The sequence below is a fragment of the Typha latifolia genome, chromosome 5 (assembly GCF_019914945.1).
Source record: "Typha latifolia isolate L0001 chromosome 5, TyphaL0001v2, whole genome shotgun sequence".
NCBI lineage: Eukaryota > Viridiplantae > Streptophyta > Magnoliopsida > Poales > Typhaceae > Typha > Typha latifolia.
This window is the reverse complement of record NC_133090.1, coordinates 8,811,451-8,828,609: the sequence shown is the minus strand read 5'-3', so window position 1 is coordinate 8,828,609 and position 17,159 is coordinate 8,811,451. Positions and strand designations below refer to the sequence as shown.

The 17,159-nt window shown below is 37.2% G+C and overlaps 1 protein-coding gene across 1 annotated transcript; it reads right to left on the bottom strand.

The window, feature by feature from the left end:
• Positions 1-13,645: 13,645 nt before the first annotated feature.
• Positions 13,646-16,443, bottom strand: LOC140789759 (scarecrow-like protein 6). The gene has a single exon (XM_073139578.1). The coding sequence runs from the start codon at positions 15,914-15,916 to the stop codon at positions 13,931-13,933; it is 1,986 nt and encodes a 661-aa protein (XP_072995679.1). The 5' UTR covers positions 15,917-16,443; the 3' UTR covers positions 13,646-13,930.
• Positions 16,444-17,159: the final 716 nt, after the last annotated feature.

The following is a 17,159-nucleotide window of genomic DNA, read 5'->3' as shown; positions in this document are numbered from 1 at the left end:
TATGCATGTGTTAGATACATGGTTGGAGTCTGCATTACATCAATTTTCTTTTGGCTTCTTTACTACTTAAATTCCTGAGTTGCATGATCTGTTTTAGTACTGGATATATGTATATGATCTATCATGTATAAGAAATCATAAAAATGCATGTGTATGTGATGCGATGTGATGGCTGGAACGGTATCTGGTCCGGATTGGATTTGGACATACTCTTAGCATATGGCAGAGTATGGTGATGGCTGATAGTTGTACTCTTAGCGTATGATAGGGTACAACTATCATTGATATACCCTTAGCGTATGGCAGGGTATGATTACTTTCTTCTAAGATACCCTTAGCGTATGGGAGGGTATGATTTATCTACAAAGATACTCTTAGCATATGACAGTGTATACTCTAAGCTTGTGGCATAATGAGTATCGAGTTTGGGGCCGGGTACCGTAGTCTAGCATGATGGATGATATTTAGAGTTGAGATGGATTATTGTGATAGTGAGAGATATGTGGATTATATTTGGCTCTAACATATACGATTATCTAGTGGTCGACATATATCATGCATCATTATTGATGTGACTAGTATCATTGGATCATGATTGTTATACATCATATGTTGTTATATTCAGTGATGTTATATTATAATTTCATCATGAGATATATTTTTGATTAAGGATATAATATGATCATTCATGATAATTGATTCCATTTATATATATATATATATATATATATCATTGAGGATACATATATACATGCTCATACATGGCACCATGCTTCTTTCTGATTCATATTATCCAGTATATGATTTACTCTCAATTTGGCATTACTGATTTGGGGTAAGGTTTATTTCACTGAGTCTTTTGCTCGTGACTCTCTTTATTTTTTTTCTAACCTCCCAGATATTATGATACGTGATAGTGACTTGAAGTACCCTAAGGAAATATTTTAGAGCAAAGATGAGGTGAGCTATAGGCACGAGATGGTATAGAAGATAGTTTAACCAGATATTGAGTTGTACCATTATTTGATGTTTGTACTTCATGATGTAGATAATGATTTGTATAACACATGTCAAATTATAGTGTACTCGTATATCAGTTGTTTAGTTGTATCTTTATGATTTATTGTGGTTTATGTGGGTCCTTCCAGATTATATAGTGGTCTAGTGTATAAGGACTTAGATATTCATATGTTAATATGTTTATTTGGTTGATAGTATGATTTATTTGGTGTTAAATTATATGTGCATAGGAGTGTATCTATGCTTGACGGGCCCGGTCCGGCTTGTGCACGTGCCCGTGCCGGGCAAGGGCGTTACACCACCTCTGTGAAGAATGCTATCAAGAAGCTCAACAGGTTAACTAGCGCGAGACAAGTCACCCATGGTTCAGCTCCACCGAGTCTTGTGAGAGATGGGTGAGAGGTTCATGCCAAAGCCCATGGCCTCACCAAGCTCACCATCCACGAAGGTCGATGGATCAGTCGCCATGCACCATCCAATAAACCTTCCCTTCTAGTTAGTGATGAGTGCCCGAAACTATAATAACCTAGACCTTAAAATAAACTAATAATAAATAAAAAATTAATTAATTAATTTAGAATAAAATTAAAAATACTCATGAGCTATGAATTGGCCGACCACTAATCGAGCTATGCCAACTAGCCACGAGAGGCCCTATCATCGCCTCACCCGCCACCATTTCCCTTCTCAACGCCTTTCTCCTTCTCTCTGCTTCTCCTCTCTTTGTCGTTCTCCTCCACCTTCACCACACTCTCAATTGTTGATGCCAACTATCTCGGACTGTCGTTGCCTCTACCACGCTGGGTTGCCATTGCTGGTGATGCCTCTTCCTTCTCCTCTCCTTTCTTCTCTTTCTTCCTTTGCTGTGCGAGGTGAGTCGAACCGAGCTATTGACCCTCTTTTTCTTTTCTTCTTCTTCTTCTCTCTCCTTTGGATTATTCCTCCTAATGCATTAGTGTTGGGCTTGGACCAGTAGTGTAGTAGTTAGTGCGCGATTGAGCTTAGCACTTGGCAATAAAATTTTATTACCTTTTTCTTTTATTTATGTATTTTATTTTTAGTTAATGCAAAGTAGATTATTTGGATAGTTACTTATTTTAATTCATATACACTCACTAATATGATTATTAGCTAAATGTAATTAGTACAATTAATGATTAATTATTTTATAAATAGTTACACATAAATATATCTATTACTTACACACACACACACACACACATATATATATATTAAAATTAGTTTTGTTGATTTATTATATACTATTATGTATAGAACAAGATAGTAGGCTTATTTATTTATATAGCTAAGTAAAGTTTGTTTTACATGTAGTTCCTAATTAGTCAAGCAAATAAGAATCATAAAATAATTATAATTATATTTTTATTTATACTTCTATATATTTAGCCTTTTATATTTTTTATATAAAAAGATATTAACCAATATGTGCTTACTCTATAATTAGCAAATTAGGGTTCTTAATAATAAACACAATTTATAGTAGTAGCATATTAATATTATTATAATCAAAATATATTATAAATTTAGTTATTCTAAACCTAATAAACTATCATATTTTACACGAATGATTCTAAATAGATAGTAGTTAACTTCATATTATCTAAACATTTTCAAATCACGAGCACTTGGTAGCGATGAGTTGACATTTAGCTTATGATGTAAGGATGCACATTTCATGTATGTTAGACAGTGAGTGGTCTTATCCCCTAGATAAATGTGTATGATCTATCATTTAGAAAAAAAAATATAGAATCTCATTGATTGGATAATTAATAAAAAGCATGAAGATACCTGAGATGGGTGCTAGCGTTAGGGCTGCCTAGAAGGAGATTGATTGTAAGAAATGTGATCTTGTGGCCCACATCCGAGGAAGATTGATTGTAGACATTTGGATATATGTCGTTCGCTAGGGCATATGTGACGAGTTATTTTCATGTGATTTCTATCAGCTAGATGGGTACCCAGTCTAGATAGATATTAATATACCATTTACAAATAACATGGTATAATTATGATTGAGGTACCCTTAACCGATGACAGTGTATGCTTTGAGCCTTTGGATAATATTATAGAATTAGGTACTAGGTGTGGTCGTGCATAGTGGTTTGGCATGGTTGTGTTATTCATAATTGATAATGATGATTGAAATATTGAGAAATGTATTGATTCTTTAATATATTGATATACATGATTGTCAAGTGGTTGTCATGCATCATATATAGTTGAATTTAGAATTATCATAGCATGATTTTGGTCATCATATATCATTTGGTGTTATTTTTGAGGAAGTTATATCATTGATGATATATGTGCATGCATATTTATGACATAAGACTTATTATTTATTTATATTACTGATTCATCTTATTCAGTACATATTTTGCTCTTTGTTTGATATCACTAATTCAGGGTAATGTCAACTCACTAAGCCTTTCACTCATGAATATTTTTTTTTAAACCTAGCTATATGGCACTTGATAGCAATTTGAGATATCGTGAAGAGATATTTTAGAGCAAAGATAAGACAATTTAGACATGAGATTATATAGGAAATAACTTATATAAAAGTTAAGTTATATTGATATTGTATATATTGTATTCTATTATATTAGACAGTGATTTGAATAATCCAAGATAGTTTATGTGGGAGAGTTGTATTGATGTTGTAAATTTGTATCTTACCATATTAGGCTATGATTGTATGATAGAAGATATTGTATATGATGAATTGTATGTTTATTCATGTATTAGTGGTAAATTTGATGGTCTGTCGTAGCTTGTGTGGATCTTGCTTGATTATATATTAATCTAGTATTGTTATTGTGAATTAAGATACTTATATGCTAATATATTTATTTGAATTGTAAGTACAAGTCTCTCTTTGAGTGACCATGCGTCATGGGTGCCATGTGGGTGCATGGGCAAGCATGTGGCTAGTGGGCGAGGGCATTATAGAAACACACATAAACTTCGACTAAAAATTGAAACCAAGGAGGGAGGGAGAAAGCTCACCCTAGAATGTCAAGGGCTCATTGGTGAGGGAAAGTAAGGTGGTATGCATCGGATCTGACCATAGTAGGGGTGAAGTAGAGGAGGGAGAAGGTAGGGAGTTCCAGGTGAAGAAGAAGGTGCCAAGGGGAGAGAAAGAGAGAAGATAAGGGCGAGGGTGTGCAGCTTGAGAACCCATTTTTCATGTGACCCTAGCTCACTGCCAAATACATATGAATGAGAGGGGAATCAAGCCCCAATAGTGTCAGTGTAGAGATAAGGTTCAATGCAAGTGGAGGAGGGGGAAAGAGAAAGGGGAAAGAGAAAGGGGAGGGGCATCATGTGTGAGTTCTTACTTTTCTTCTTCTTCTTTTTATTTTTGGTGTTACACAAATGGTTTAGCATAAAGAAAACACAGAAACCTCATTGAGAATATCCTTGCCTTGTTAGCCAGATCGAGATTATATCATTCTTATTGGTGAAGCAGCTTACTTCTGCCTATCTAGTAAATAGACTTCCACTCCTATTCTCAATTACAACACCCTATACTTTAAGATTTTTAGTAAAGAACTTGACTATAATATACTTAAAGTTTTTAGATTTGCTTGCTATCCTTTGCTTCAATCTTATAACAAATAGAAGATAGAATTCAAAAGCAAAAGATGCATTTTGTTAGTTATAGTTTCACTCGCCATGGTTATCATTGTCTTGATTCTACCACCAATTGTGTTAGGGCTTCTTGATATGTAATATTTGATAAACAATGCTTCCTACAAACACCATCCTTCTCTACACCCCACATGAATTCTTCCTCAAGTAAATGTACTTATTTTACTTCTATTCCTTTATTTGAACACCCTAGTACTTTATATGTGCCTAGTCTTCTAATATTGTTTTAGCTACTAAGCAAATAGCTTCTTCTAATGCAACTTTTTTTAACCCCTCTACTACAATTGCTGACCCAGTCATAGAGCCCTTTCCAACCTCATTAACTATAACTCAATCTTTAGCTCCAATTCATCGTATGGTTACTCGAACTAGAATAGGTAGGATTTGTCTAAAAGACTTCACTAATTACCAACTTTATTATTCTACCAAGCATTCAATTCAAGTTGTTAGCGCAAAAATTGTGATAGTAAATTCACGGATACAAAACACTAAGCGGTTGTTCACTTGTTGAACAAGTTATATACTATTATAGCTAGGCTCATTTGCTATACTTGCATAAGAGACGTTATACTAGTATAATCTATTATAATATATTTTTTGTAAACTAGTATAATGCATAATAATTATACTTGATGTGAAATAAAGTTAAAATAATAATTTAACAAATAACTAAAATACCCTTTATAATGGATAGATGGATGGGGAGAGGAGAGAGAAGAAAAAGAGGAGAGACAGATTGATGAAATGATTGTTGGTTAAATTTATGTTTTCTCAAGGGTAAAATAGTAACTGGCAAAGATCAAAATAATTGGATTTAAAAGGAGAGGAGAGGAGAAGTAGGTATATTAGTGAACTAGCAGGCATATACTAAAATAAAAAATTCCTTATTCTATAACCAGACGCATGCAACTTAAGTATTTATAATATATAATCTAGAAATTATGTATAATCAAAACATATTATTTAGGAAAGAGTATTATGGGCGAAGAAATTGAAGATTCAAGTGAAAAGAAGAAAACATCCAAAATTTGGTTCAGTAATTCCGAGTAGGAACAGTGTCCAAACATCGACACCAAAAATTCATTTTTTAGGTTAGGAAAATAAAATTTCTCAAAAGAAAACTTAAATGGCATCCAAACAGGATAAATGGTGTTGGGATGGCGTGTGCAGGATTAATAATAAAAATTTAAAAACCTAATCATACTAAAATTTCTCTTTAGAGGATTTTCATAATTTATAGAAAATGCGCTCCTCACCTCTATATAAGTGATTTAAAGGCTTAAAATAAGTCATCCATATTAAACATGATTTGGAATGATTCAAAGGTAAGAAAATTATGATATTTTTATAGGAGGAAGCCTTTGAAAGTTACAGAACTAATGGCTTTAGTTTCACATGAATTGGAGGTTTAGGTAAAAAATTAAAAAATTAAACAGTGAATGAATGTCAGAACAGGACATAAGTGAAAATATCAATGTTGCAGTCGTCGTCGAAGGGTGGCGGACAACAAAGGATGATGGCTAGGGTTTCGAAACTCGAAAGGGTTCTACAATTAAGATCTACTTTTACAAAGATAAGAACGATATATTGACTAAGATAAAATAGAAAATATGATAATAATAAATTAGCTAAACTAAATAATTTCTCAATGTGTGGCTGCTTGGATGATTAAGTAAAGCAGTCAAACCCCTTTATATAGAGAGGTTACGTATAATGAGTCCTACTAGGATTAGCCATAAAGACTTACACGACTCGAACTAGTATTTGTCATAAAGGCTTACATAACTTAATTGACTTATCTTGAATGCTTACTTAACTTAACTAAACTTGTCTTAAGGGCTTACTTGAGTTAATTGGACTTGCCTTTTGGGCATCCTGACTTACTAGACTTTTCTTAAGAGCTTATATAAGTATGAATCAATTAAAAGTAAATAGACTTAATCCATCGAGTCCAATATCCTCATGATATGATCTGACCTAACTCGGTTCGCATCAATCCAACTCATAGGGGCTTAAAGCAAAATATGTACAAGTTCTAGGATCCCTCATGGAGTATAATTCTTATCTATTGTTAGGAGAGTCACTATCATATGTCTGGAAGCTGAAGCCACACTTGCTAATTCTTAACAGTATTAGAGGAGTTGAATCAACATTATCATCCATCACCACATCAACACATCACGTGTGAGGTTGAGCCATCATGCAAGCGCTTACCAAAGAGGCAATTTTTTTTTTCATAAGAATAGTTAGGCAATTTTTAGTTAAGAGGTTATTTAAACCTCAAGCATTGGAGTGTCAGAAGGGGTTGTAAGTAAATCGTATTTCTATTGCTTGATAAAATAAGATTAATCGAATTTAGGCTAGAGAGGTTTTCCATGTTAAAAAATGTGTCCTAGTGTTGTAGTTGTGTTTATTTTTCTTACTCATATTTGACTTTTGTTTTTCTAGTCTTACTCAAATTTTTGCACACTGACTTGAGTCTAATTTTTATTGTTATAGTAGAATTCAAACTTTTATCTCCCAAAATTGATGGCTTACCATTGTCTATGTGGATCCTATCAGATTTATTATTGTTTAGTATTGCTTTGATATATATAAAAAAAATCTTGTGCTAAGAGGTTTATTGAGATTATAGTATGAATTATCTCTGGAATGTAAGGATAATACTAGTTTAGTTCTGTGTTAATACTCGTCTACCCTATTACATGCATCGTGCATGCTGTGTGAGCATGTAGAGTGCACGTGGCTAATAAGCAGGTGTTACACTCTATTTACTATTCATTATAACAAGATTCATATATTTATTCTTGTGCATATTGATGATTTTTTTATCACCGGTATTGAGATGAAGTTTGTTGCTCAATTGATCAATCTAATTTAAGATTCTTTATCCTATTTACTTTGATGTCCCAGCATACCAAAATGCTACTGATTTGCATCTCAATCAAAACAAGTATGTCCTAGATTTGGGCAAAGTGGTTAATGCTAAGCCTTGTTCCTCACCTATTGCTGCTGCTCCTAAATTGTAACCTTCATACTACTATTACATTTGCTTCATATGTTAATCTTGTATCATTTTTGGTAAGATGACTAAAATATTGTGCTCTAATTTTTAGCTATTAAATTATTATAATTGAGTGGCAAAAGATATGATTTATTACTTTAAATAAGATACTATATGTTTTTATTTCATAATAATATTGCATTGAATTTGAATCCGATAATAAATAGATCGGATATGGATATTGCAATTACCTATCCAATTAAAATCCGGTTCAAATCTGAATCTACCAAAATTAAATAGATATGGATCCAATCCTCGTACATATCCAGCCAAATCTAATTGGGTTACAGTCATAAATGCAGTACAGTATTAGCTTAAGATGCTTCTTAAAGACTTGTAGGTCATCTCATCCCTTCTACTCCAAGAATTTATTATGATAATGTAAGGGTGATCCAAATTACCATGCGTACTAAGCAAAGGCTCACCATTAGACTCTCCTACCACATAACCCAATCCACCCTGTTGGATCATAGGGTCAAAATTTTCTTCGTTTGAAGAGAGAGAGAGAGAGAGAAAGAGAGAATTAAAGAAGTACAAATTTTGTAAATTCATTGTTCATTTCAAGAAAACCGCTCCCAAAAAGAATAGGATAAGGCCTTGGGTCTCTTACTTTTTAGCATTCATGAATGCATTCTTTTGGTCATGAACTAAAGGCCAAAATATATATATATATATATATATGTGGGAAGGAATGAATGCGTTGGTCGTAAGCAGCCAATCAGACTCATACAATTGGTTGAATATTTTGGATTTGGGCTTCCATAGATATCTTGAGAGAAGGAAAGAAGATTATGGAGGCAAAGCATCTAAAAAGAGAAGCAGCATAAAGTCCTAAAAGTTGCAAAATTGGAATCCATCGTTAAGCTCATCTCATCTAAATCTAATTTACACTTTCTTTAGCTTCTTGCCTAATTGCACTTTTCCTGATTGCGTCACTGAGCCATTCTTTATTGGAGGACATGCCTCAAAGTGTTTATATTTTATGCTCTACTTTATGAAGAATAAGAGAGTACCCTTTGGCTCGATGATCATTTGATTAGGACTTGGTTGTCCTTGGAGTTTAACCCTTTCATAAGCAATCAAATTTAAATGCTGCAATCTTCTTTGCTTTGATGGTCACGTAAGCAAAATGGTCAGTGGAAGTTGGACTGTGTGTATTGTTAAATATAAAGGTCTCTTTTGCTCACTGTTATGTAGATTATTCAAAGGTAAACTCTTTATTAATTTATTCATCAAATGCATTGCTCTTGTAGAAGAAACAAACTACTCTTGCGTAGCTACCACTATGAAGGACCATAGAAACATCATGCAAACTCTATTTCCTGAATATGCCATAGAAAAATGGCCAACTTCCATGAGAGTTGGAAGAATTGGCATAACCCACCTATTCAAGTAATTCAAAATGGCCGAAAGGGATGTCTACAAACAATTAGTCTGTCTCTAGTTTGCAATGCAAATGAGCTACATTGATGTCTCTTAACAAAGAGATAGCAACAAAAGAAAGAGAATAAAAGGGTCACGAGTTTACGACGATTTCAATGATCTTGTAATGATGAATTGAACTGGTTGTCCTCGTTGCGGAAAAACCATTAAGAAGAACCATTGTGAGATAAGAAAAGCAACAGTCGAGACAAACACATCATTGTTGATGACATGTTTGATAAGAACTCATGCAGCATAAGAATTATTGGAGAGAAAGAGGAAGAGGGAAATAGAAATTTGCTTGTGTTTAGAAGTTGGAGTTAAAGCGATATTTGACTCAGAATAACATATAGCATTTATGAGCCTACCATTATTATTGTTATTATTATTTTACCATCAAATGTGTCTACCATGTCATCTAAATTACTATGTTTTGATTCAATAGATAAGCACATGAAAATGGTGCGAAATAGCTCTACTAGTGATGGGTGCGTTTAATCTTCGCAACCTGAAACTTTTAGCAGGCTCGAGATATTGGTCTGTATTGAATTTGCACTCTGATAACAACGTGAAACGATGATGGATTTACTCTCACATATTCCAACAAATAGCAAGAGAAAATATCAGCGCAGATTAAGATGAACTCTTATCGTTTATTTCTCATCCATCTATTGAATACGTGTGAGATTGGGCTCCGTCAATTAATTCAGTTTACAGGAATAGGGATGTCAATCCCCGATTAGAAGGATGACAAATTGTTTAAGTGAGAGGGAAATCAAACGTATGAACAGAAGTAGGCTTCAACCGAAGCGAGTCAGGTGTTTGAGCTGTAGTGAATCAGTTTTTTTACGTGAAGGGAGTAGGTTTGTTTGAGCAAAAGGATCCTCGACGGAAGCAAATCAATAAGGGAAGTCCCCCTTTGAGGGGGAAGCAAGGTAGGGGGTTAACATTTCATCTTCTTGATCCTATGAAACAACAGCAAAGTTATTAATCAATATATTATTTCACCAAATGATAACTAAGTGATCACTTGCTTGAAGGCTTAAGAATTGGATGCCTTTCCTTGCTTGCAAGAGAACAACAACTTCTAAAGGTCTCTTGTGATGTGTGGCTAGGGTTTTCCTCTCTTTAACTAACCTGCATCTAATGCAAAGTATCAAATCAGCATCCTTTTAAGTTAGATTTTGTTAGGCAAACTACTCCCATTAGCTTAGCAGGTTATTATGGATAACAAAAACAAAATATCCTTATGTCTGACAAGTAAAAGAGATCGTTCTAGTTCAAGGCCCGTTTGTGAAATATTCCTTACAAACAGACAAATCCATGTACAAGTAATAAGACATGGTCTTTTTGTAGCTAAACATAAGAACAAACTTGTCGATTTTTACAGATGGGTCAACCTTTTAAAGTGATATTTCCTAATAAACCAACTCCACCCAGGTATCAAAAGACACTGGTCCCTATCAATCTTCTCTTTTAATGTGCACCATTTGAAATCCAAAGGCTTCACCATCAAGAATTAATGCAGGTGATGGTCCCAAAAATCACTGTGGACGTCCCAATCCTCCCACGAGAATGTGCTACCTGATGGTGAGTACTCAACACTGCATATGAGGGGGGAAATCTTGATGCCTTTCTGGCTCTCTAGCAAATTGGTTGAGTTGAGAACAAAGTTCCATGTCAAAGAGGTGCAACAGTGCTATCTTTCATGCCTTAGTTTTTTTTTTTCTCTTTCTTTTTCTCAGAAAGCCTAGGAATTCCAAACCAAAGAAGGTAAAAGCATTATTTTCCCCCCTGTTGAGGATCTAGAGAGGGGCAGCTTTACTACTACTCTGATGGAGCTCAGTGTTGATGGGTACATAGCAACTGAAGTGATTCCTCTCCTTGCTTTTGATGCCATCAAGTTGAGCCATCACATCAGCACCAGTTGCCACAAGTTATTTGTGAACATGGGAGAGCAAGAAATTTTCCTTCTTTTTGGTTATATTTTGTACCCATTGTGAAATTGGCCACAACTGTTAGTTGCTCTCTCTCTCTATCTCTCTCTCCACATGCACTGTGTTTAGAGGATCATTGAGAATATTTTTGAAAAGGAAAAAAAATAGATTTGTTTTTCAAACTTACTAGATAAATTGGTGTTTTTCTAAAAGCTTTATTAATCTAGTTACTCGACAGAATTGGAAAATTGACCTATTTCTCTAAGAAGTTTGAAAAATAGATCTATTTCATGGAAAAATATCTCATGTTGATGCATGATGTCCCCTTGTTATTCTACTACTTTAGCACCTTATTAAGCTGTTGGCATGGGAGTTCATTAAAGATGGGTTTGAGGTAAAGCTGAGATCACAACTGTTGAAAGAAGTGGAGGAAAAGAGAATCAAAAGTAGACAAAGGTTGGATTGTCGACATTCAAGCCCATGTTGGCATGGAATATATAACTATCAACCTAAGTCCTAATACTTTAAGAGAAAATAACAATACTTCCATTCCACCTGCAACATGGCCTTGCAGTTTTTATCTAGTCCTGTGAGCTTCCTTGGATTTTAAAAGACAAACAAGTTTATCAACTGATGAGAGGGAAAGAGAGATTGAAAAAAAAAAAAAAAAAGGTATGAGGGGCCAACAAAAGGACAGAAAGCCTAAGAGAGAAAGAGATGAAATATTAAGCCTGCATGTGAGGAGGGACACAGACCATGTGATAGATCAAGAAAGTGAGCACTAATATAATCCCATAGAGCATTATCAATAATATAGACTCCTATTCTTGAGTTCTTTTGCTGCATCACAAACAAACCCCCAATTGGGAGAAAAAAGAAAAAGAAAAGGCCAACTACTGTTGAAGAGCCACCCTTAAAAATTTCAGCATAGCTTATGATTGAAATCAGTAGGTTTGCAGTTAGACATTCAATTCCATTTTGATCTTTTTTCTATCCCATGCAAGACTTGCGAGGTCATTTCGATTAATAAAAGAGGAATATGATCAGATTCCGTGTAAGGCACACTAATTATCTTTCTAAAAAGAAATAAAATACAAGACAGTAGGATTAAACAAAGAGCAACATGATATATAATGATGAAAATCATACCTAAATCAGAACAAGATTTGGTGAATGAATCACCAAGGTGAGGAAAAGGTGGTTGCTTTTTTCTGGACATGAACAAACTTGATTTATTCATATGAACCTTTAAGGCCTTGCAATTTGGATTATTTTGGGAAAGTAACTTAACAACTTGGGAGGGTTCATTGAATTGTAGACACGCATTTGTTCAGCAAACAGCTATGAACAGAGAACCCAAATTTTCAATTAACCAAAAGATTTCGTTTTGAGTTTAAGAATAGAACTTGTGCTAATGTGCAAATATAGTACAGATCACAATTCAACTAAAACTGCAATAGAAGCAAGAAAAAGGAAAACAAACAAACAAACAAAAGAGAGCTTGTGAAATGAGCTTTTGCTAACGCTCCTAAAGAGTCATGAAGCAGGGACATGGAAAGTGCTGCTTAATGAGTATTAGTGGACACTTTATGTTGCTTGTTCTGCTGGGCAGGAACTATTTCCAACTGCCACATTAGAATTTGTCTTAGAGAAGGAGAGTTGAAATATTTTTGAAGCCACAGGAGAAACAAAATTGAATCCCGCAAAAAATGAAGAATAAAAAGAAACTTGCCCTTACTTTCAACAGGTTTCAGTGATTCACTTTAGACTAGGTGTCATAAAAGAAATGCTTTGCGTCTTGAGTACCTCTGAATTGGAACTCAAACAAGTAAAGGACTTAGCAGCACACCTAACCCGAAACTAAATGAGCCTAAAAAAATACAAGTTTGACACTTTCAGGACCACGAACACAATATCTTCAAGGATAATGATAACTGCACAGGATAAAAAATTCGCTCTACGAAATTGACAGACGGGGCAACAATGCAGTCAAAAGTTAACCTCTTCCAGCATTATGTCACAAGTGTTATCAAAACAAAAGGGAATCAACATAAAAGCAAAGGAATGAAGTATGATTCGAAGTTTCCATGTATTTCCACAAATAGCACCCAAAAAAGCAAAAAGCAAGTGGATAGAAAAAAGTGAAGGCATGAATTTATTTTAATTTTGAAGTTCAGCAACATCTCAAATGATGAGTAACTAGTAGGAAAGGTCCATCTTCAAAGCAAAAGAAACAAATATAGAGCATGGAAACTAACAATACTACCTATTGCTAGGTGATTTACTCATTAGCTGATTTCTTCAACAAATCTATACACATTTCAACATCACAGGACATAATTGTTATCCATGTTAGAAGGTCGATAAAAATCTAATTTTAGAGGCTGTGGTGTTAGTAATTGTCATGTGTCACATAGTCAAAAGTATCTATCTCCAATTCCTGTCTATTGTCATAATTATTCAAATTTATGCAATTGATAATGCCAATGTATAGAAGAAAAGTTATTCAAGATTCAGAGCAAGATTTTGGATGTCAAAAGTCTTAAGCATCTTCATTTAATTCACATTGAATTGTACATCCACGTTAATATGAAGCAAGAAATGCTTCTCCAATAACATCAAAATACCATAAACATTACTAACCAATGTCTAACATGAAAAGAGCACAGAGAAGGAACTAAAACTGTACCAGACCTCTCAGTTCAATAACTCTTCTAACAATAAGAAAACAATTGATAACCATTTGCAAATTGACTGAGAGATCAAAACTAACATGGATTTAATAACATGCCTGAGAGGAGGGGGAACCTTAGCATCTCCAGGCCGACACCGATACGAGATCACCACGCTGCCAGCATAGGGAGAGCGAAGCATGGCGTTTTTCTACATGGAAGCCCCTGACCTGGACCCTCTTGAGCAGGCACTCGGCCTGCGTCTCAGTGAAATTACTGAACTGCACAGGCACGAACCCAACCGATGCAAAGAGCATTCTCCATGGTGGCATCTTCTCTACCACTGCCCTGTGTCGCCCTAATACCGCACTTTCAATCCTCGGCTGGACTAGATACCTCTCAATCTTGCTGGTTGCATCCGCATTTGTTCCCACAGAATCGATTGAATCCAGGAGCAGCGCACAAGACTGGAAGGCATGGAGGAAGTGATGGGAGAAGGGGAGATCACTGCGATCACAGCCATGATCGACAGACACAACAATCTTAGGACACAGCTGTTTGACAAGCCGGAGGAGGCCCGGGACCAGGGGGCAAATCGCAGAACTAACCGGGAGATTGACTGCAATAGCTTGATCAACTCCGGTCGTAAGATTGAGAAGCAATGACGGGTCAAAAGGATCGAGACTGAGGACATTGAATTCGAAAGGGATGTCGAGATCGTGGGCAAATTGGGTCAGGTTCTCCCGGGTGAGGTGGAGCTCGAGGGGGTGGTGAGCTGACGGGGAAGCAAAGGCGGTGATCCTAAGCTGCGGAGAGGACTTGGACACCGCTGTGCACCGCTGCTGGGCTAGCTCTTGCATAAAGGATGACCAATGCCCACCGAAGCCGATGTCGAAATCTATGATATGGATGCAATTTGAGCCGCCAAGCTGCTCAAGCAAGGCTTGGGTGCAGGTGAAGTTGGTGAATTGGACAATGGGGGAGACCTCTGAGAAGGCCTTGTAGGCGCTGAGCTTGAGAACGACGTCGAGGGAGGAGGAGAGCGGCGGTGGTGGCGTGGAGGCGTTGGCGGCGAGGAGATGGAGAGCCTCCTTGAAGTAGAAGGCAGAGCGGAGCAGGGGTTTACCGATAGGCGAGGGGAGTTGCTGATTGAGCCGCGCCAATATCCCGTTTGCACTGACAAAGTTTCCGGCCTCCGTCAATTCCGCCGCCTTGAAGAGCTGGTCCACCAATGCCTGCTGCTGTTGGTGAGCCAACACAGCCTCGTCGGCCGGTGACTTTTGTTGGATATGGAGGAAGAAGCCGGGGGAATTCGGAGGAATTTTGTAAGTGGGTTCAACGGCGGCGGCAGGGGAGAGGTGGGGTTTAGGGTTGGGAGAGAAGAGGTTTGGCAATGGTGGGGCTTCTTGGTGTGGAGCCAATTGAGCTACGGACGGGAAGAAGGAAGGATTTGGAGGGATTTGATTCAAAAGGAAGCTCTGGTTCAAGAAGAGGGGCTTCTCCTCCATGACTGGTTCTTGGTAGAGAACACAGGGGTTGCTTTGTTGGATGCCAAAGTTGGGAGCTTTGAGATTAGAAGTAGTAATGGAGGAAACCATTGGAAGAGGATTAATCATCAACGACGCCGGCGGCAACGAGGAAGCTGCCCCAAATTCGCCCCCGGGGAAACCCAATTCGCCGCCGGCTACGTCGCCCATGATCCAGCGGAGAAAGGACTGATCTTGGCCCGGGTCCGCGGCCACGACGGCGGCGGTGTCGGACAGCATGGCCTCCCAGTCCTCGACGCCTCCAGCAAAATCCCCGGCGCCGGCGGAGATGGGCTGGAGCTCCGCCGCCCACTCGTCCCTCCGACCGTCCTCCGGCGCCGGAATCGCCGCCGCCGCCGCCGCCACGTTGGCGTTGTCGGAGAAGGCGGCGGAGGAAGACAGAGTGGAGGAGGAGGTGGGTGGGCTCGGGCTGCGCTTATCAAGAACAGAGGTGGGCTCCAACAAGCCTTCTTGTGATCCCTTCAGCCTCTTATTGCCGCTGCTCTTCCAAAAGATGGCTTCTTGCTCCTCCTTTCCTGCTCCTTTCAAGACTTGTAACACCCCCTTGTCCTGCAGCTTACAGGGCATCCCTCTCATCTATCTCCACCTACATACAAAACCCAACAATCTCCCTCTCAATCTCTCTCTGTCTCTCTCTCTCTCTCTCTCTAATCTCACCTGGTGAAAGAAAAACCTCACCTTTTCCCCCCTTCTTCTCTTTCTAACTCTGAGATGGAATTCTAGAGGAGGAAGAAGAAAGATGTGTGTGGGCTTTGAGTGTTTTTGGCTTCTGGGACTTGCTTTGATCTTTCTAAGATGAGGTGATTGGTGGTTGGAGGAGAGAGAGGGGAAGAGGAGGAGAAAGAAAGAACGAAAGAAAGAAAGATCTGACCTTTGCTTGGTTTTGGCCTTGTGTGTATTTATCTGCCAACCTATAAGGTAGGTAATATCCTTGTGTGGGATTATTGCACTTCAAAGCTCACACTGCTCCTCCTCTCCTCTCTCTCTCTCCTCCAATAGCAACAGCTTGCGAGAGATTTAACTCCCTCTTCCCTTCTGTTATAGTGACTGGTTTTTGGCCAGTTTTTTTAGAGGTGCTGAATGAGTTGTAAGTAGTAACCCCCCACAACTCTCTCTCTCTCTCTCTCTCTCTCTCTCTCTCTCTCTCTCTCTCTCTCTCTACTACAACTACGGATGCGTGCACCATAAAAAAGTAATAAAGTGCCCACTCCCCCTCCTTTCTCTCTCTAGAAGTCTGTCTCATTTTTAATATCCTTTTCTTTTTAGAAATCTTATTTCTTCCTAAATCCAGGAGTGGATTTATCAATTTATCCTAGCTGGACCCTCTGCCACCTCTCTTTTTTTTCTTTTCAAGTAAAAGGAAAATCATTAACAACCCGCAAAAACTCAGCTAACCATGTCAATATAAATCCAGAAACCCGATAATGTCGACCAAATTAGGAGGCTCATATTCATCCTATACAAAAGCTAAGAAAGATTTAGCATAGAGAGCTGACCAATTGGCAATTTATTTGGCCTTTCTACAAACATGAGCAATATGAGAATCAGCAAACTTGGACCCTGGCCCTCTTTTGCCCTAACTTCAATCTACAAGCCCTTTTTTACATCAATATTTTTTCTATTATTATTCTCTACAGTAAAAATAGTTTTCTAAAACTCTAACCACTCCCAAAAACTAGAGTTTTTACTAAAGTGGACCCCCACAAATTTATTTATCCAAATAGCCCACCTCTTAAAAGATATTATCAAAAAGAGTGATTTTTTGTCATGTTAATTGTCACCTGGTAAACCTAGATGAAAACAGACCACTGAAGTAGAA